This window comes from Poecilia mexicana, unplaced genomic scaffold, assembly GCF_051168715.1.
Source record: "Poecilia mexicana isolate PSO_F unplaced genomic scaffold, ASM5116871v1 scaffold_5, whole genome shotgun sequence".
NCBI classification, from domain to species: domain Eukaryota; kingdom Metazoa; phylum Chordata; class Actinopteri; order Cyprinodontiformes; family Poeciliidae; genus Poecilia; species Poecilia mexicana.
Genome location: NW_028263374.1, coordinates 29,890,191 through 29,911,491, shown reverse-complemented (window position 1 = coordinate 29,911,491; position 21,301 = coordinate 29,890,191). Strand labels below are relative to the sequence as shown.

At 44.2% G+C, this 21,301-nt stretch overlaps 1 protein-coding gene across 2 annotated transcripts in view; it reads right to left on the bottom strand.

Moving 5' to 3' along the window:
• Positions 1 to 1,850: 1,850 nt before the first annotated feature.
• The window catches only part of LOC106933155 (plasma membrane calcium-transporting ATPase 1-like), a 67,194-nt gene continuing 47,743 nt past the window's right edge, over positions 1,851 to 21,301 (bottom strand). For both annotated transcript variants that reach the window (XM_015012225.2, XM_088005871.1), the window contains exons 12-20: positions 20,520 to 20,699; positions 18,438 to 18,525; positions 18,263 to 18,369; positions 16,378 to 16,569; positions 13,977 to 14,190; positions 13,693 to 13,904; positions 13,107 to 13,214; positions 11,809 to 11,991; positions 1,851 to 6,680 (exon numbers count right to left, since the gene is read on the bottom strand). In XM_015012225.2, coding sequence (XP_014867711.2) covers positions 6,501 to 6,680; positions 11,809 to 11,991; positions 13,107 to 13,214; positions 13,693 to 13,904; positions 13,977 to 14,190; positions 16,378 to 16,569; positions 18,263 to 18,369; positions 18,438 to 18,525; positions 20,520 to 20,699 — 1,464 coding nt within the window. In that variant the 3' untranslated portion in view covers positions 1,851 to 6,500. The remainder of the gene's footprint in view (positions 6,681 to 11,808; positions 11,992 to 13,106; positions 13,215 to 13,692; positions 13,905 to 13,976; positions 14,191 to 16,377; positions 16,570 to 18,262; positions 18,370 to 18,437; positions 18,526 to 20,519; positions 20,700 to 21,301) is intronic.

Below are 21,301 nucleotides of genomic sequence, written 5' to 3'. Positions count from 1 at the left end.
TGGTGTCAACTAGCAAATCCTGTGGCTTTAACCACAAAAGGCATTCAAAACCTTCAGGCCACAGCTTCTGGAAGCCTCATCCGCAGTGACAAGTAGTGAGCATGGTCCATACAGATTCCATCTTCCCAATCTCCCTTCAGGAAAGAGACAAATTCTGCAGCAGACATTCCCAGCTCACCCTTACCAGCCGTTGGATTCACCAGGTCTGTCCGGCAGCTTCCCCTGCCACCATGTTTAACTCACCACCAGAAGATTGCACACTCTGCCTTCACCAGAGTATCCAAGACACAACCCTGCAGGTCTGATACAACTGCTAAATAACCAAAGAACACTTATGAACCACCTGATATAGGTGGTTCATAAGTGTTCTTGCTCATACATGGGGTTTGCTCTGGACATTCAGTGCTTCTCATAGATGTCCAACAACAAACCAATGCTCAGCCATCCTTCCCACTCATACCCCACCAGGTAACAGTGTTGCTACCCAAGGGGCTGTGAAGTCCACCAGGAGACTCTAAGGTCAGGTGATCTGAACTGCTGTTGGGTTCATTGTCAGAAACAACAGAATCTTTGGAAAGGTTCTGTTTGTGATTAAATGTAGCAAACAAGAAACTCGCTCACTGGAAAAAATCTCCAAAACCGAGGCGCATCAGGGGCTTGTGAGTATTCCCAACGCCCCAATTTACATGACAGGATGAAGCAGGAATTAAACCTTCAACCTTCCGATTGCGAATGACTGCTCTACCCTCTCGAGAGACAGTCGCAGTAATGACCTTCCATACAGAAAATGTTTTCAGTTTTAACCAAAATCCAGTCTGCTTAGAGAAGCTTTAAATATCCTGGATATTAACCAACGTATTCACACCGGAGAATAAAAACAGTTTGAAACAGTGAAGCTTCAGCTCTGAACCTACTGTAAGGATTATTTTAATTAGAAGGGAAGCAAACAGAGTCCAATAAAAATGCCATGTTTGAAGAAACTTTATTTAACCCAAATTAAATAAAATCTAACAGGCTCAATGAGTAAAGCAGGAAGGGAAGGAGGAGTGGACGGAGGGATGGATGGCAGTAACTTTTATCTCCTGTAGGAACTGCAGCATACCCGATTCAGCCATCAGGTACTGAGCTGCAAACCTGCAGAACTGCAGATCCAAACCATGGTTCTGGAGAACTGGGTGACTCAGCATTTATTCATCACAAAGAAACTAAAAACTCTGTTTTATCTTTAAAAGAACCACAAACCCACAGTTTTATTTCAAATTTGAATGGCTTTATTTTTTATGTATATAGATTTGTATATATATTATATATATATATTATATATATATATATATTTATGTAACAACTTGTTCTCAGTTGCTTGATTATCATCTTTTGTTCAAATGACATGACACGAAGACCAGGGCATTCCACATGATCATATCTTACAAAAGAGAAAAGAAAAACCAGGAGTGTGTGCACACACACACACACGCATCCATCAGCGTGTGTGTGTGTCGTGCTTCTGTCTGCACGGAAAACCGAAGGTCACAGGACCAATGAGACGAGCGGACAGGGAGGAAGAGGAGGAGGAAGCAGGTGGAGAACGGGGCTATTCTGTTGCATAGATCGAAGCAAACAGGAGGACGAGAGACACACGGACGGGATGAGTGTCGCGCACACACACACACACACACACGCGTGGGGAAGCACAGGACGTTTTGGTCCAAATCTAAACCGAGGCTCAGAACCAGAACTGAGCGCCAACACTGAGGTGTCTGCAGCAGCCGTGGCAGCCAGGTGGTGGCGCTGCAGATCTGAAGCTGCTGCTGTGAACCAGATGAGTTTTAAATGAAATACAATCTGAGTCGTTATCAAGCAGTAAATACAGGCTTTTATTCTGAAAAACATTTTTCAAACATTTCTGACTGCATCAGCTTTTGTTTACTTAATAACAATATTTATAATACTAATACTACTACTAATAATAATAATAATTTCATTGGCCTCTTAAATTTGAGCTGAAATGGATTCCTTGGAATATTTCAGTTTTCCCTCTCAGCGTCAGACGGATGTCGGGAAGCTGCAGAGGAGGTAAAAACATTCACGCAAAAACAAACAAACAAACAAACAAAAAAAAGTTCCAGACAGTCCGGATGTCTGTCATGTTTTACAGCTTCAGACCGGTTCCTATTAATCTGGTGTCACACCGGATCCAGGGGCGCCTCAGAATCTGGTGTGACACCTGAACCGGGTCGGATACCCCGGCTGGATGGAATCATCCAACAACCGGAGAGAAAAAGAAACGTTTTGGACAAATCTTGAAGCCGTGTTTATACGTAAAGAAGCAGATAATTTTTCAGAAACTGAATTTCTGACGTCAGATTTTAATCTTTGGAGCTTGTGGACGACAAATTGCTGATGGGAAAGTTTGGATTCTGATCTAGAGATTGGAGGTTTAGTTTTTTAAATCAATTGATGCGATTGGTGAGAGTGAGCGATGAGTTCAGGGACAGTCTGTAAACCTGAGTGCTGTGATGGGGGATGATGGAAACAAAGATGAGATTCCAGGTTTGCTCAGTGTTTTCTCCTCTCAGTGTAACGGAGACTGACTGTGTGTGTGAGTGTGTGTGTGTGTGAGTGGAGTCAACAGTTGGGATGTGTCATTCCGTACTAAAACATGCAGAACACAGAACATTGAACACGGATACTGAACAGCTGCTGATTCTTTTTTCTGGGTTTTGTTGGGTTTTTTCTGGCTACACAGAACACGACGGAACCAATCGCACCAGGTCGGACATATTGCTTTAAACCACCAAAGTCTGTATATATGTCATGCATGCCACATAGATGATATCATGTTTATACAAAAATAACACCAACGACTATAACTGGCTATCATAGTAATTACAGAAACTAAAACTTTCAGTCTTTTTTGCAACAAAGTTCAAACAGAGAACCGGATTCCTGCCTTCATATTTAAATCTGATATATATTCGTACATATCGGAGATAAATACACACGGAATGTAAATGTGGCTTCCCGCTGTGATGTTCCAGTTCGTTTTGCAGACGATGAGCAGGGTCGTAACGGAAGAAGCTCCTACACGATGGAAAACAAAGTTCTGCTGCTGCAGGGGCGTCCGGGATGAGGTCCAAGCAGCCGGACACCCCGCGGAGCCAGAGGCTACGGCAAGAGCAGAGGGACAATCCTGAACCAGGCCGAGGGAGGGGGGGAGGGGGGAATGGAAACGACTTTGGCAGAACAATCTTAAAGCTATGCTGGGTGATGATTGGCTGATTGGCCGCTCTCCCACTTCCTGGTTCGCCTCAGTCGTTATAGGACATTATTTACACATGCGCCACCTGCTGGTCAGGGGCAGGAGTTCAGCAGGGAGAGGAAGTGATGTCAGAGAGCTTGAACAGTCCCGCCCTCTCCACAGTAGGCTGAAAGTCAGATGGAGCGCAGCGGCACCTTGTGTCCCGCTCCAGGCTCCAGAACCAGGCGCCGGACTGGAAAACGACTGGTGCAGCCAGAATTTACAGGATGGATAAGTCTGGGTTCTGGAATAACCTCTGGACCTGGGCCAACCCGGTTCTACCGGCACTAAGCTCAGGTTTTTGCTGGAATTCTGTTCTCAGGTCCGTCTGGACTTGGTTAATCGTCTCCGTGTTGAAACGGATCAGAGACCAAACTGAGTGTTTGAGACGAGGCTGAAATGTGGATGGGTCTAAACACCAACCTTATCATAGGCCCGGTTCTGACCCAGAGTCCCACAGAAGTTGTAAACGAATGACTGACCCAACCGGCGCCGCGCTCTGGATGAGGGGTGGAGCCTGGAGCCGGACACAACATGATCCAGTGAACAAACAAACCCAGAAGTTGGAGGAATAACGATACATTCCTGTTTAATGTTGGACTCAAACCAAGTCAGAACCATTACAACAAAGAAACCAAACTGGAGCCAGAGGGGCTGATGGGAAGTGAACAGCCAACAGGAAGTAAACAAGTCACTGCAGGTTTGGGAGCCCTAACGTCAGGTGACTCGACGCCACACGTGGCAGAACATTGGGAGCTGTAAAAACAGAGTCCACGGCAGATTCCTATCATTCAGGTTCTGAACGCTCACCAAACTCCTCAGCCTGTACACAGATTCATACATCTGCAAAATATTAAAAAGTACTCAATATAAAAATACAGAAGAATTGTAAAAAATGAACAAAACATTGAATTTTATATGAACACCATGCAAGAAAGATTTCCTACTCAGTTAAACAGTAAGATTGAGGAGAGGAACAGATGAGGGGGGTCAAACCGCTTCTCATGTAAACATCGGAGAGGTCCTTCAAACACGGTTCGGCAGTGACAACTGAAGAGTTTCTCCTCGATTTTTGGTCGTGTTCGGAGGGCAGGGTGGGGCCTCTGGAATAATGACGGAAAACAACATCCTAGAAAATATGGCTCTGAGTACTTAGAAAAAGCTCGTCGAGGGGAAAAGATTAACCAAGTCATGGAAAATATGGCAGTAGTAGCACATCGCCTCCGTCGGGAGAGGCCGACGGCTGTTTGAAGGGATCGGACGCGCCGCTGCGGGAAGCGGCGGGGACACAGTGGATTCAACTCTACAGGGCGACTGGTGACATCATCAGTCTCCTATAAACCTCAGCGTGGCCTCCACACTGACGCCTGTCCAACACAGCAGGGCGGAGCGGTGTCGCCGGGGTAACGGTGATGGTGATGAGCAGACGCCGGCTCCGCTGCTGGCCGTGTGATGTCACTGACAGCTCACCGAAAATCAGACAAACGAGGAAAGCGAAACGACGGCAGACGACTCAGGAGCTCCAGGAGCGCTCAGCGGCGAGCGATCTGGGAGCACCTGGCGGAGAACGATCTAGGAAAGCCCAGTGGATCGATCTGGGAGTGCCTGAGGGCAAACAACCCACCTGGCGGCGGAAAACCCAGGACTTTCTGGCATTGGCCGAACCATGAGCTCCTGGCGACAAATGACCTGGGCAGTCCAGGAAGGCCTGACGACGAGGGACCCAGGAGCTTGTAGCTGCAGACACTGAGCCTACTGTCCATTACTGGTTTAAAAGCTTTGCGCTCTGGCAGTCTGTGTCTGCAGCCTCATTCTGACTCTGTTCATGGCTCCACTTCCAGTGAACTTCCTGCATTGATCCAACCAACGGATCAGTACTGCAGTCAGCTTGTTCTGAATGTTTAAACTCCTTAGTGTGTGATGACAGGGGAGCAGAGGAAGCTTCTTTCAGCTGCCTGAGAGGGCGGGGCTTCTGTGATGGCGAGGTGGAGCTCCAGCCAGGCCTCCATCACGCAGAGCAGGAAAAGTGGGCTCTATGTTTGAGTCGGGCCAAACGCTAAACACGCTGGTGTTTGAAATTGGTTCTGATTTTTTCCGTAATTTTTAAAGGGGGGGTATTATGTAAAATTTTGAGCTGTACATCAGGTTATGTTATTCCTTCATCAAAAACATACCTGGAGTGTTGCCTTGATTCTTTCATGCATGTTTGAGAAATCCTTTAATCTGCATGGCAACCACTATGGGTGAAGAAGTGTGTAGTTTAACTGAGCGCTGCTTTTTCCACGCAGAGCAGAGACTCCAAGTGGAAAGTGTCAGAAAGAGGAAGAGCTTCTAAAAGTGACAGAGTCCCAATTTCAAGGAGTTGAATAGTAAAGAAATTTATTTAAGTCATGTTTGATATATACAGCACTTTTATCAGTGAAGGTACAATAGTTACTTGATTGAGCTATAAAATGGCACTGTGTGCCTGGAAAATACATAATACTACCCCTTTAAGTTTAACCTGATCTGGTGCAGCTCAGATGGGCCGATCGGTGCCGGCGTTCCCGTCAGAGGGGAGTGAAACGAAACGCTTAGTGTTTAATGCGACGGTAGTGATCAACAGAGCCAACCATGTCGCGGCGAAACAGCAGAAGATCTGCAGGATCCTTCAGGTTCTCCAACGTGGGACAAGCAGGAAGATCATGGAGCTCTGAACAGAGACGCGTCCAAACGCTGGACTCACGGCCATCATGCCACTCAACAGGAAATCAAAACATGCATCAGGTTAAGACAAACGCTGCGGATAAACCGGGGCAGGGGGAAACAGAACCCGGCTCAGACGGGACGAGGTCGGAGAGCGGGTCGTCTCTGGATGCTGCCGTGTTGGGAAGCGAACAAACTTCCTTCCCACAATGCACTGCAGCATGCAGAGGTGAAAAGGGGAGGAAGATTTCTATAAGTGAACTGAGGGAGTCTAAACGAGAAGCAGATGTTCCTGGTGAGGAGGCTCCGCCCCCAGCTGATGGGATGGAGGTGATGGAGGAACAAACTGAACAACATCACAGTCAGGATGGAGACAGCGTGGGGCGAGGATGTGTGCTGATGAGAGGGTGAGTCATGATGGCCCTCCTCAGAGCTACAACCCAGCTGGTGGAGGTGATGAAGAGGAGGGGAGGGAGGAGGAGCTCCTTGCTGCCAGGTGCTTCTCCTTCGCCGAGGATCATTGAAGTTCCTTGATCGCGTCGCTGTTCTCCTCAATGGTGTCGCACCGAGACGGCGCCGCCTCCTCCTCAGAATGCGGCAAAAACTCAGGATGGGCCATGAAACTATGGATGGAGCTACGGGAATGTGGACTCTCCATCTCGAAGATGGAACTACGGAATGCGTTCACCACCTTAATCTGAAACAAACAGAAAGGACACGTCAGGAGCAGGAAGATGAACAGCAATAACACTGATTTTAACAGGCAGCGGGGCTGATGGGACATTCATAGGGTTTGGGGGGTGGGGGGGTGCATCCGGATCTGGACAGGGAGATGCAAAACCACAGATCACAACAATTACAACGAAGGAACGATGACTGCAAACTTTGGAGGAAAACCAAGAAAGATTCTTAAACACAAGAGGACCAAAAATGCTTGTTATGATGTTGGAGGCAGCTGAATATGGACGCACACACCAACTAGGCAGCATAGTTATTCCTACCACCCCATCAAAGATCGGCTCCCTGTGGACAAGGCTTAAATTTCCCTCTGGGATGAAAACATGCGGCGCTCCCTGATCCTGAATAGGATCATCCATTTTACCACAAACCGGGACGGGAGGCTCAGGTAAATCCTGAATAATATCCGGTTCTTTTCCGGGTCAGCAGAAAGAACTCTGAACAGTCACACTTCCACCTGAGCTGGCGTTGGATTCCTCGTACAGGTCAGACCATAAACTTCACTCCTGAAGCCTGTATCCAGTTGGGTTACCGTGACAACCAGAGCCTCAGAACCAGAAACCAGGGCTCAGTCAGAGGAGGTCACGCCCCTGCGGGTCACAAAGCCACGTCACCCGTCAGGGTCACTGGGAGCCTTCGGATAACACAACCCAACATAATCCTGCTCTGTCCTCCGGAGGCCTTTCCTCTGATGAGGCGGCTGCTGCCGATCACCCTGATTTATACGCACCAGCACACACTCTCCATTATAATTAATAACCTGCAGTTCAAAGCTGAACCACAGGGAGAGCTGCAGCTGAGCACGCACACACACACACACACACACACACACACACACACACACACACACACACACACACACACACACACACACACACACACACACACACACACAGTTTAGACACTGCTGGATGTTAAACCATGAGAGACTTGCGGAGCCCGAAGGATTTAAACCCATAGACTGATCTTGGTAACCAGGCTGCTGCCTCTGAGCAGCGGATTTATGGATCGTTTAGCCTGCAGGGTGACCAATCAGAAGCCTTATTCTCTTCTGTTTCCAACTCGACGGCTGCAAGTCTCACCAGGTCTTTACACGAGTTCACAGGTCAAACGACCAGAACATGCAGGAGAAACGGCTGAGAGCAAGCTGAAACTGAAAGAGATGAAGATGAAGCAGAGGAGGCTGTCTGCATGTTCTCTGACCCTTCTACTCCTGGACTCCTGACCTCTGACCCCTGGAGGGATGCTATCAGTACTCTCAAAGTCTTTCTGGGTGGTTTCCTCCTGCGGAGCAGCTACTGGGGCTCAGTTTGAGATCTTTGTTCAGAACTAAAACTCTCCTGACCTCCTGTCTAGTTTGTGATCAGACGAGGACATGCAGACACCTGCTGAGGACAGACGCAGTTTCATGCAGATTAAACAGAGTCCAGCCTGGACGAGGCGCCGTGTGAGCTGGCCTCCAGTCACACACTCACTGCCTGCGGCGGAGGAGGAAGCAGCAGCAGGGGGCGGAGCCCCAGCCGAGTTGGTGAGAGAGGAGGAGGAGCTAAGCCCTACGTGGGTGGGGCTAGAGAGAGTTTTGGCGGCAGTGGCGTCATTGTGCTGGCTGACGACGGACGGCTGGCGGCGCAGGGCACCGGGCACCGCCGCCTGGCCCGTCTGGAAGGTATAGACCACATCCATCTGGGGGAGGACAGCCACAGTTAGACAGCAGAGACAGAGCGAGAGGACAGCAGGACGGGGACACGTTCACAGAGGGGTTAGAGAGGACAGAGAGTTAAACAAAGGCAGACCTGAACAGAGTTAGGAGGTCAGAGGTCAGTGGAAAGGTTCCTTCAGACTCCAGAAATCCACCAGAACTACGTCTGAAAACGGATCCGCTGGATTTCTGTCCATCAGCAAAAAACAAACCCTCTCCTTTTCTGACATCAGAGTGCAGATTTCTATGCATTTCACTGACATTTTATGATCTGATGGAGGATTTTCAGACTATTGAATATAATCTGTAAAGTGTGGTTCTCATTTTTATTCAGCTCTCTGTACTCAGAAGCTGCTTAATGTTGGTCTGCATCAGAGACGGGGAGTTGAAGATGGTTGGAGTTAAATCAGGACAATCCTGGAAGCAAACCTTTTAGAGGCTGCAGAAAACCTGAGACTGGGGTGGAACAGAACCCTGAACCCTGTTCAGTGGCCTAGTCAAAGTCCATACCTAAATTGAGCTGAGAATTTGAATTTAAAAGTTCTAATTCTGAGCTGGAGATGTTTAAACTTGGACGTGACAAACCTGCAGCCTGCAGCAGACGGTTGAGCTTTTTGCTAACTTTGAAATGTTTAGCGCTCTTAGTTTCCCCTAAATTTATTTTTCTGAAATTTTTTTAAAAGCGATAATTAATTTGGCTGTTTCGTAAACTTTCGGTTGAATAAAGTTCAAGATCCGTGTTGAAGTTTTGGTTCTGAAATATTCTTTAAATAGCCAGACGTTTATATTCACGCTCTTATTTTGAAGTGTGTGAAGACTATTTACACATCAGTAATGTTTCCTCTCCTCAGGATGCGGAGCAGAAAATTACGTTTATTTATTGTCTACAGTTTAAAATCTACCTATGTCCTGCATGCTTATTGTGGTCGATACGGCTAAACAGAGTTAGAAAAAGTCAACTTCTGTAAAACTGAAACCTTTAGAGGAAGATCTGATCAAAGAATCACTTCCTGAAATCAAACCGAACAGGAAGGTGTGTAATGGCAGATTTGATCCAGTCGAGGGAAATATAACACATGGGGGTATTAAGATGGTTGAATTTAGTGCTTTAGCATTAGTGGAACTAACTTTTGTGATTAGCAGTTAGCATAGCTAACTTTTTACTGATGCTCACCGCTGGATAAAACATTGACGTTCACTCTGTTAACCTGAGCATCTGATCTGTTCTTCATTAAAGAAAAACGTTTTATGTTTTCACTAGAAATCAGAAAATGAATCAGGCCGGAAACCAGGACAAAGTTCTGCTTTGGTTCCCTCCAGGACAAACACCACAGTCCTGAGGAACACCGTGAGTTTGTTGGCCGATGCGTGAAGAAACAGAACCATGAGGGAGAAACAAAGATGGAGGCAGAGAGAAGAGGAAGTCATGGAGGAACTGTTGTGATTCATCCGAGGGACGGAAGCGGAGCTGGATGAATGGAGAGCGCTCAGAGGAACGCAGGCAGCAGAAAGAGGAGAAATGTCATTTAGAATGACTGATAAAGTCTCAGCGGTGAGGTGCTGCTTGTACCAATTATTCCCCCTCTGTGTTTGACTGCTGAGGCGTCAAGCGGAGCAGCGCCGCCCCGCCGGATTAGGGAGGAGGGCGAGACGAAGAGGAGCACAGAGAGATAAGAAGCTAATTAGCTCGCCTCCCCGTCCTGCCGTCCTCCTGTCCCAGCAGGACGATCGTACTGATACACGACAACAAGAGGAAACGGCTTCCTCATTTCTCAGGTGAGCGCTTCGACTGGATCTCTTCTCTCTGAAACATTCGGACCCGTTGGGCTCCTGGTGCCGATCGGATCCTCAGTGGAAGACCAGACAGACAGGCTTAGCTTATCCTGGGCTAGTGCTGTAGTTAGACTGCTGTAGGACATAATCCACTTCTCCTCCCTCTGCTACTTTCTCCTACTGCTCTCCATCGATGGATAATCTACAGCTGCTGCTGTTAGTGCTGTTCTTTCTAGTGTTTCTGGTTCTAGAAACCAGACTAACCAGTTAGTCGATTCCTAACTGGTTAGCTTTCCGAAAGCCCAGTTAGAACCACATGATGAGAAGCTTAGAGAGCAGGAAGACATTTTAGCTACAATGATTTGACTATATTTCTGCAAACAGAAGGCCTCCCATCGCCTCATTAACTAATAAACCAAGGCTGTTTTGTTGTCTGATGCTAATCTGTCATCAGTTTTTCTGTTTTTGGAGCACGCTGCGTTTTCATTGGTTGCTGTTTCCCATGAGCCCGCCTCCAGCTCACGATAAGAGCAGTTATTCGTTCTGGAGCAGCCGCAGACTGGTGCTGAGTAACACCAGCACCAGTGAAGCACTGGAAAAGGCTGCAGTGTCTTTAAGAGGCACTGATGGAAAACAGAAACAGCTTTGAGTTTCTGGCTCTGCTGGAGGTTTCTTCCTGCTAGCAGGGAGTGGTTCCTCCCCACTGTTACCATATGCCTGCTCAGGAGTCTGGGCTGTTTCAAAGGTGCTGGGCTTAATATGACTGATCCTGTTTTACCAACCAGCTTATTAAACTGTATCTGACTGGCTACAATTCAGATCCGTAGGTACTGACTTATTAGTGTTAAGTAGATTCTATTAATATTGTTTTTATGTTATTTGCTGATGATGTGTGTAACAGAGTCTCTTTTAAATGAGTTTCAAGAGATTTTCCTGTGTAAATAAACTATTGATAAAAGTAAAAACAAAACAATCGGGACTGAAATAGGAGTTTAAATGTTTTGACGTGATTGGACGGATCTTAATTGATCGTCTCCAGTTAATTAATGCAGAAATGAATAAGCAGGGGTGATAATTTACTCACTGAGCTGCTTCTGCTTACCAAGAAGAACTACAAACTGTGTGTGTGTGTGTGTGTGTTGGCTGCTGCTACTGGACGTGGGTGTTAGCATCAAGGCTAATGAAGCCAACAGGGACAGAATGGACCGACTGGACATGTTGCTGCTCAGTGTGTGTTGATCCTGTAGGAGGATCTCACACACGCACGCCCACACACAGTCTCCAGCCTGGTTTCCATGCCACTGTGTGTAAGAGTTGCACTAACTAGAGGATAAATGGTCCTCTGGTCTGTCAGAACTGGTTGAACTGGTAACCAGTTGCAGTCCTGACTGGTTTAAGCCGGAGTTCTGTGGCCGTCAGCAGGTGGCCTGCCGCTTTAATTGGAGGTTTTAATGAAGAGGTTCTGGGCTGCGGATCTGCAGCAGAGTGTGAAATTAACAGAACCTCGGTCTTGTCGCTGAAGACAGGAGACACTACGAAGCCGACACGCTGCCCAGTTCAGCAGAGCTTTGATGTGAGGAGTAAAACCAATTTGAACTGGGACGGTTAGCGGTACCTGGGTCTGGATCCGGTTGAGCCCTCGGAACCAGAGGATCTGGCCTCGCCGCAGCTCCATCTCTGCGTGGTCGATCTCGTCCGTGTCCTCCGTCAGCTCCTCCTTGTGGATCTCCTCCTTGGTGATGCCGTGGCCCGCTTCCTTCAGGAACTTCAGGTGGTGGGTCGGGATGGCCGAGATCAGCTGAGGACGGGAGAACCAGCTTACTTCCCGCTTTCCAGAACATCCTGCCAGTCTGGACTGGTTTAGCCTGGCTCCACCAGCAGTGGAGGAGTTTCAACATTTAGTTCATAGATTGAATAATTCTAGTTTCTATGTTTGCTGTTGGTAGGCCCGTTACAATAAATATTGCTGGATGATAAATTGTCCCATAAGTTATTGCAATAAACGATAATATAATATAATATAATATAATATAATTATGCAAGAATAGATTCTCAAAGATCAATAAATGTTAAATTTTAATGAACATTTAACACTGGAGCTGCAGGACATTTTAAACATACATTTACCATTTTGTTTATAATTTATCATGTTTCTTAACAGAATTTAGATTTGTCACTATCACAGTAAATCCCAATTAATGGTTTTTAAAACTCCAAGTGTCTGCATCATCAGGATTGTTAATTTTACTATTTTCTCAGTTTTTTTGTTAATGAGTATAAATATCCCTAAATTTGAACATGTGATTAATACAGTTACTATGTGCATCTTAGTGACACAAATCACACTTTTTTTATCTAACTGGTGTCCTACAAATATTGTTCAAGATTAGTAATTGTTGAGCTCTGAGTAAAGTTGCTTAAAAAGTTACTAATAAATGGTTCTTATTGTCATTTTTATATTTATTACAATAGTACCACAACAAGTGCATATTGCCCACCTTTATCCAAAATAAACAAAACAGAAACAACAAATAAAATGAATTATAAAAACAAAATTGTCTAGTTGAGACCAAAACACCAAACTGAAGACTTTAGTCACTCAATTTTTGGTGAAGAGAGAGAAACATTTAATAAACGAATAATGCAAATGTAAATCATTGAGTTTGTTTTAATTTATAGTGTGATTAATTGATTTATTGCAAATCTGTTTGTTTTGGTCCAGCCAGCTTTCATCTTTATCTCAGCGCTGCCGTTTGGGCCAGAGCGCCATCAAACCACACAGAGGGACTGATGCTGCGGCTCCTTCTCCCTCGCAACTCGTAAACAGGAGCTCATTGCCATGCCGATGGTTGCTACGGCAACGTGGCAGCGGCACAAAGCTCCCCTTCAGCCAGGTGTGTGGGTGGAACTCACCTGTCCCCACAGCAGCTCGCCCATTCCCACGAAGACGCACCACAGCCACTGGTCGATGGTGAGCGGCGCACAGGAGAACGGCTTCCCTCCGAACTGAACGATGATGATCTGAGCAGGAGAGGAAGAAACTGTTTGTTATGCTTTCACCAGAGGAATCCATCACCACCTGAATGTGGGTCAGATCCTTCCTTTTCCATTTCCCACCTGGACACAGATCTAGAATACAACAGCTACCAGACAGCATTCAGCACCTTCAAAAGCATCAGAATGTGCTTTGGACATATCCTAGTTATTTATAAGTTTCTAAGTCCTTTCTGTTTATAGACTTTAGTTAAATGATTTTCTCTGTCACTTTAATATATTTTGGATTATTTCCTATATTTTGTACCTTTCTGTTCTTTTTGACCGTCTCAGTAGGGCCACCTTTCTGTTTATATTTTGGGGTTTAGTTTGAATGTGGGAATTGAGAACATTTAATTTTCTCTTTTTCTTCATAGAAACTTAAAAGCAGTTGAACAAAAGAATGTTAAATAAAAAGAATGTTTGGACCCAGATTTTGGACGTAATATGATGATGATGATGGTACCTGCAGGGCGAAGGTGCCCAGGACCACGCTGCAGAAGATGGGGTTCTTGTACACGCCCTCGAACACGTTCCTCTCGCCGTGGATCTTCCTGGCGTTGATCTCATTGAAGAGCTGCATCATCACGAACACGTTGAAGACGATGGTGTAGTGTTCAGACGGCGGGGAGTGCAGCGGAGTGTTGCGGCCGCTGTCGATGTCGAAGAACTTTTCCCCTGAGAAACGACCAGAAGCTGTAGCTACAACCTGCACGCTGATAGCATTAGCCAACATTGAGCTAAGCTCACCTGCAAACAGCAGAGTGAAGATGATGATGAGCTGGAACACAGCGTGGCCCAGAATGTTCTTCATCATGGTCCGGGAGATGAGGGGCTTGTCGCGGCCGTAGGGTTTGCGTAGCAGCAGCGACTCAGTGGGCGGCTCGGTGGCCAGGGCGAGGGACGCCAGCGTGTCCATGATGAGGTTGACCCACAGCATCTGCACGGCCTTCAGAGGGGAGTCCTGCAGAGTGGAGCACACGTTAGCCCTGAGGTCAACAATAACATGACTTTTAAAGCCGTCCTCTGGGTTTCCAGTTAAAACCACGTCTGTCACCATGGTAACCGACGACAAAGTCTCACCATCTTGCTACTTTTAGGCTCAAATAAATTTTTTCACATGGCGCCGTTTCACATCTTTTCTCCAACACAAATAAATTCCCTTATTAGCGATTAGCATCTAAATCCTCTGTAGCTTCACTATCTGATTAAAGGAAATGAAAGTTGTGATGTGGCAAAAGGTAAAAGGTCATGATTTGATTAGTCCAGTCATAATAAGCAATAAACCAATTTGTTGCATGATACCTTATAACAAACTTCCATTTGGATAATTTATTGTTTTTCTCTTTTCTGTCTTTCTACCAAAACTCTCCAGTCTTGTGTTTTGGTCTCAACTAGTCTTTCTTTGAAGGATAATTTTGTTTTCAGACACTTCATAATTCATTTTATTTGTTATTTATTTTGGATATTTAAAATGTCTACCAGCTCCAGTGTAAAATGTTCATCAGAATTTAAAGTTTATTGATCTTTGCATTATTTTGTCATTACTATTAGGTAACTTGAAAATTATCTCAAAATAACAAAATTATCATAAATTGCAATAACTTCTGGGAAAGTTTGTCACAGACTAAATTTAGTTATTGTGCTAGGCCAAGATGATAAAATCAGGTTAAAACAACCGGATGTTTATCTTTTAAATAACAGTAGAAGAAGAGATATAATCATTTTATGAGTGTGACTCGCTGCATGTGGAGGCCATGTTGGTGCAGAGAGCGTTCACAGCGAGGCTGTCACTATCTGGTCACATTATTTTACTTCGTTAACACCCCCCACCTCCAGATTGTTCAACACAGACCGACTCTAATGATGCGTGTCAACATGCCGGTGGCTCAACACGCACCAAGCGCCGCTGCCGCTGATGGGGGGAAAATCCGAGCCTGCAGACCTGCTGAGTTCCTGTTTTATTTCAGGACCGCGGATGTGACGGGTTGCCATGGTTTCAGGCTGAATCCCGGCCTGGCTGATGCTGCCGGTGCTGCAGAGCGGTTAGTTATCACTGTGCCAGCTGTGAGCTTCTTAATTAACACACAGCCTCCAGATGTTCTGCTCTGCCGCGGTTCAGGAGTTCAGCTTCCTGGTCGCATCACTTCCTGACACCATGAAGACGACCAGAAACTATCATCTTCTTCAACGCTTCAGTCAGAGCCCTCTTCCAAGGAAATCACACGATTCAATCAATAAGCGACAAATTCACTAATGTGTTGAATAGCATCTGATTAGCTGGCTGGAATTACTGCTGCCAGACAGAAACGACATTCAAACATTTTCTTATTAAATCATCTCAAACTAGAGTAGCTTAGGGTTTTTCATTATTGTTTAGTTTATTTACTTTGGATCAACATTATTAGCTTTTTCTTCTTTTGCTCTTTCCTTTGGTTTGTTATTTTGTTTTTATTTCCTTTTAAATCCTGTAAAGCACTCTGTATAGACTTGTTGCAGAAAATGTGCTATATAAATAAAATTACCTTTAATTTTATTTTGTTGAGTTTTTGTTTGTCTAATTCAGTTTTAGAGAGTTTGACAGTTTTTATTAGTTAAATACTGCTTAGTTGTAGTTTAGTTTTTATTAGTTATAGCAGTAGTTTTAGTTTTTTCATACATAATTACATTTTTTATTAAATTTTTAGGAACAGAATTCACATAAAGATTGTGATTACGTAAACATCAATTGGATAATGGTGTTGCCATTTTATGGATTTCGGTAAAAGCCGTAATTTGCCGACAGCTGATGCAAACTGATTGTGTGGGGAAAAAAATCTATTTCACATCAGTTCGAAAAGCTAATAAATAGCTTCATAAACACAAAAAAGGCCATTACATGTAGAAATAATTCAGAATGCTTTAGTTTTATATATGCACAATGTAATCCCATTTAGTTGTAGTTTTTCCCCATTAATTACCGTTTTAATTTATTTCAGTTAATGAAAATGTTTTAGTGAACATTTTCATTAATGTTCACTAAAACATCAGTTTCAGGTTGATATACTCAGATATCAACCTGGAACTGATTTATGACTCTGGTTTGTACCAGTGGGTCAGAAACCTGTGGCCATCATGTTTCGGCCTGGAGGGGGCAGAGGCGGACAGTTACCTGGGTGATGCAGGCGCCGGTGAAGGCCACGATCACGGCCACCACGTTGACAGTCAGCTGGAACTGCAGGAACTTGGAGATGCTGTCGTAGACATTCCTGCCCCACATAACGGCCTTCACGATGCTGGTGAAGTTATCGTCGGTCAGGATGATGTCGGAGGCCTCCTTAGCCACGTCGGTACCGGCGATGCCCTGCAGGTGACACACAGGATAAGCTGCACATCTCTGCAGGATGCTAACAGAGCCCACAAATCGATGAAAACAGGAAGGAGCTTTAACGGAGACATCCTGACAGAGGACGGGTCAGCAGAGGTCTCCTTCTGATTGCTTGGACCCGTGATTTCATTCATTTGGTCTCAACTCAAAGCCACATGACCACAGATGAGGGTAGGAGCGTAGATCGACAGTCCGTGGAACCCCATGCTGACCCCCACGGGGTTCCCACAGCTCAATGCCTTCTCTAAGTCCACAAAGCATATGTAGACTGGATGGGCGAACTTGGAGACTATTGTTGAAATTTTACCGCTGGTGCCTGTTGACGAATTTTAAACACATAGCTGGAGTCATAATGGCAGTCCTTTGCTGCCATCTGCTGGTCAGTGATATTATGAGTCCCTTCAGGATTTTTTATGAATACTGATTTTGTGGCACCTTTTCCAAAAAGATGCAAATCTTTTAGCTTTTATATTTGTCATAACATGATTAAAAAAAAAGTTTAAATTCTTGCACATAACTTTCCCTTTCCTTGTCTTTTCTTATCAGGTTATAATCCCTCCTTACCTGAGAAAACCCTGCATCATCACCATCATCATCATCCTCCTCACCGTCCTGCTGCTGGCCTCTGGTCTAATGTCTCCTCCCTGACTCTTTGCTCTTCTAGTGTGACAATAAAAATTAATTTTAAATATGTGATAAGAAACAGTGAGAACAACTTCTGAAGAGAAATGAAAGCTGGTCAGGAGTATTCCTGGTATTAACTATGTTATAAGGTTATAAATAGGTAAGGTCAACTTTATAATATTCTTGTTAACTAGATTTATATTATATACTGGATTGGATCATCATTTAGCTAACATTATCTGAATGCAACAGCATTACTCAACTTTCAGGGCTTGTTTGGAAGAAAACTGAAAATTTTTGTTTCCTTTCTGCTCTGGCTAATTACTGAAAATGACGAGACGCGCCATGCAGCAAACTCTCCTCAGTTATCAGATCCACAGGTGTAACCGCCCTCAGCTTGTATACGCTTATGATGCGTTTAAAGACAGCTCAGAAAATCACCTTTCCACATTGTAACAACTGATTAAACACCTGGAACAGCTGAAAGAGGTCAGGGGTCATGTCCCATCCGTGCTCTGTGTTTGTTTAAACAGCAGAAGCAAATCCTGCAGCACTTTTTAAAACGGCTTAGCGTCACACCTGACTTCATCTTGTAGGTTCGCCTTTCAGGAGATGTGAAACAGGAAGTTAAATCAGAAGGGGGCTGCAGGGATTGGTCAAAATTCAGCCGAGTTGCAGTGATTGGTCAGAAAAGAAGGAAATCCTGAAAACTATCTCATTGCTCAGATTTGTAGAAAAATTGCAATTCCGGGCAAAATTTGTGAATGATGAGTGAATTTGGATTAAAGGTTGTTTTAACTTTGGGTCAGAACATCACAGATCCAGTCTGGATGGTCCAACAGCTCTGTGAAGCTTTAGGAGTTAATCTGGTGTGAATGTGGAAACTCCTCATGAATCCCAGGAATCTCTGATCTGATCTGAAGGAGGAGGAGGAACCCTGCAGGGAGGAGCCTCCATGAATCCAAGTCGCCGTTCATTTTCCTTTTTAGTCACCGGAGCGGAGAAACTCCAGCTGGGATTGAGACGATGTGAAGCAAACGGTTACCATGGCAAAGCCGACATCGGCTTTCTTGAGGGCAGGGCCATCGTTGGTGCCATCTCCCGTCACAGCCACCACCTGTCGGGTTTCTCCCACCGTGCTGTCGATGATTCCTGACACAGAGGAGCAGAAGGTGAGGAGGAGCACCTGAGGAGGAGGAGGAAGAGGAGGAGCAGCTCACCTTTAACCAGGGTGTGTTTATCTGTCGGCGATGAACGCGCCAAAACCCGAAGTTTGGGCCAGACTTTGTCCAGACGCTCCTGTTCAACCTTAAAACCAGATTATGGATATAAATAACAATAATAATGATAATTTAATGGCATGTTTTAGTTTATTACGGAGGCCCCTAGGGGACATGGGGACAAATGTTCTTTGCGTTACATCGCAATAAGTTTTGCGTTCCCTCTCAATATGCTTACTGCAGTATTTGCTGGTCTATTTTGTGTACAGTCACAAATGTCAATTTAAATTTTCAAATATATACACATATAAGGAGCCTCAGTGAAAACGTGTTTATTATTAACTGTTTGGTGTAAAAACTGATTGAAAATTGATTTATTCACTGTATGTTTATATCTGATTGTATGTGGTTGAGATGAAAACGGCCCTTTAACCCATTCAGACCAACAAAAGAGACACAATCAAAACTGTCAGATTGTGGAGGCCATGTTAATGTATAAAGTATTCAGTTACTGTTAAAATGTATTTGCTTAATTAGAAATGTACTAAGTGTTTTTGTTGAAATTTTAGGTAGAATTATTAATATTGCATGTAACTAATTTCATGATGTTTTACTGTGAATAAGTGTTACTAGAAGTATATTTTATAGCTTAATTGGCCACCTGGCAATTTTATGCAAATGAGGTGGGCCGTGTAGCCAAGGGAGACGGCAGATAGAAGGGAAGGCGCTGCTAAGGGAGCGACTGAGCCACACGGTTTTTCAACCGTAGTTTGTTTGTAGAGGTTAGTGAAGGACTTTATTGCTCTTGTAAAGACTTACTCAAAAACTGTGGAATAAATTTTTGTTTATATTTTTACATCGGAGCGCTATGGACATTTTATTTTTTCCTCTTCAAACACACGAGTGCATCGGAAATTAACCTTGTGGCAGCCCAAATACAGATGACTGATTACCCACGATAATAACTCAGAAATAATCCAAATAGTTTGGTTGTATTTTTTCTTTCTTTCCTACTTATGGAAAGTTTCTGTTTATATCAGTGGTTTTTGATGCATTTCTATCCAGAAGAAAAAGATATAAAACTTCAGGTATTTCACAACGAGATATTAACATGCATGGAAAAACCTCATGAAAACCTTATGTAATAGCAGAAAGTACGACGGCCACTGTAAGGAAGGCTTACAGTATTCAGTTATGCCAAATCAACTAATCAGTACATTATTGCGAGGTAATGCAAAAGAAACAAACATTCCCCATGTCCCCTGTAGGGCTCCGTAGTTTATGAAGGTCCAGCTGCAGCACTGCAAAAACACAAAATCTTACCAAGTATTTTTCTTAGTAATATCTTAGTTCACTTTAAATACAATGAAACTTACTTTTCAGCAAGATACAGGTTTTAAGTTAATTTAATATTGATTAAAAAAAGTTCTAGTTCCGTTGGCAGATTATTTCACTCATGACTAGACATTTTTCCCATGTTATAACATGTTTCACATCAGTGGAAATAAAACTTTTTTATTCACATTAAAGAATTACTGACCTACAACAAGCTCCTATTTCTTGCTGAAAAGTTACTTGTACATTAGTTTTTAGATATTTGCACTAGAAACAAGACAAAAATTATTTGGTGTTATTTTGTGTTTTTGCAGAGAGGTCAGGCTAATTACACTCCAAATGCTCCTTCAGCTTCAATCAGCAGCTTTCATAACTGAAGAAATTAAAAAAAAACAATATAATTCTTTCACTTTTATTTAACTTATTTTGTCTGTAACAATTTATGTTTGATAAATCATTAACAGCAGTAGAAATAATTATTGGTTTACTGGTTTATTTTCCAACTTCTGTGTGAGAATCTTCAACCATCTGGTCCAGATAAAACAGAAATATTTTATTATTAATAAAAATATCTGAGTCCACATAAAACGTTCAGATTTAGTTTGAGCAGCAATCATCAAGGATGAGAACTTTACAGAAAAGTTCAGGACGATAAACCCACCCCAAGTAATAAAATGAGTTTTTACAAACACAAAGTTTTGTTTTAACAGACATTTAATCTTTTCAGTGATCTCTGAGTGTTATTACCTCTCCCTTGTCGTTCCTGATCTGCGTGTTGAACTCTTTGCCCTCCAGACAGAGGAACTCCTCTCCTGGCAGCAGGATGCCGCACTTGGTGGCGATGGCGCGGGCCGTGTTGATGTTGTCCCCGGTTACCATGCGCACAGTGATTCCCGCCCGCTGGCACTTAGCGATAGCCGCGGGTACCTGGAGGGTTGGAGCAACATGCTGTTAGAGGAAGAGAAGCTTCGCCACCGTGATGCCAAAAGTAAAAGGGACACAGTGCTTTGCTACGAATTGTCAACCCTGCGACAACTACATAAAAAGGTCAGGAAAAGGTTTTAATAAAAAAGGGAGAGAGAAAAAGGTCAAGTTACACTAGCTTGACTTTGACAACCCTAGCATGTAAACGTGCTCCAGAATTCTGCGTATTTAGCTTCTGTTAAAAAAAAAAAACAAGGCGACCCGCACACCAACTCTCTAACAGATCATCAGTAGAGCAGGTGTTTAAATGAGCTAATCAGCCACCGCTGTGTTCAGACGATCGCCAGCCTGAAAACATAAAACTGTAACTGACTGAATGTTCTGTTCTTTGTGTGGGAAATGTTTGCATGGTTTTGGTGTTGAATCCTGATACTTAGTGGTATTGTTATTGGTCAGTCGCTATGGCAACAGGTCTGTGTAACATAGCAAAGCAGAGATCAGGAAAAACGAGCACAAGAGACTTTGAGTTGTTCTTCACCGTTATTTCTGCGTTACTTTTCCCTTTGCTGTGGTGCACTGAACCAAATGAATAATTCCTTCATCTT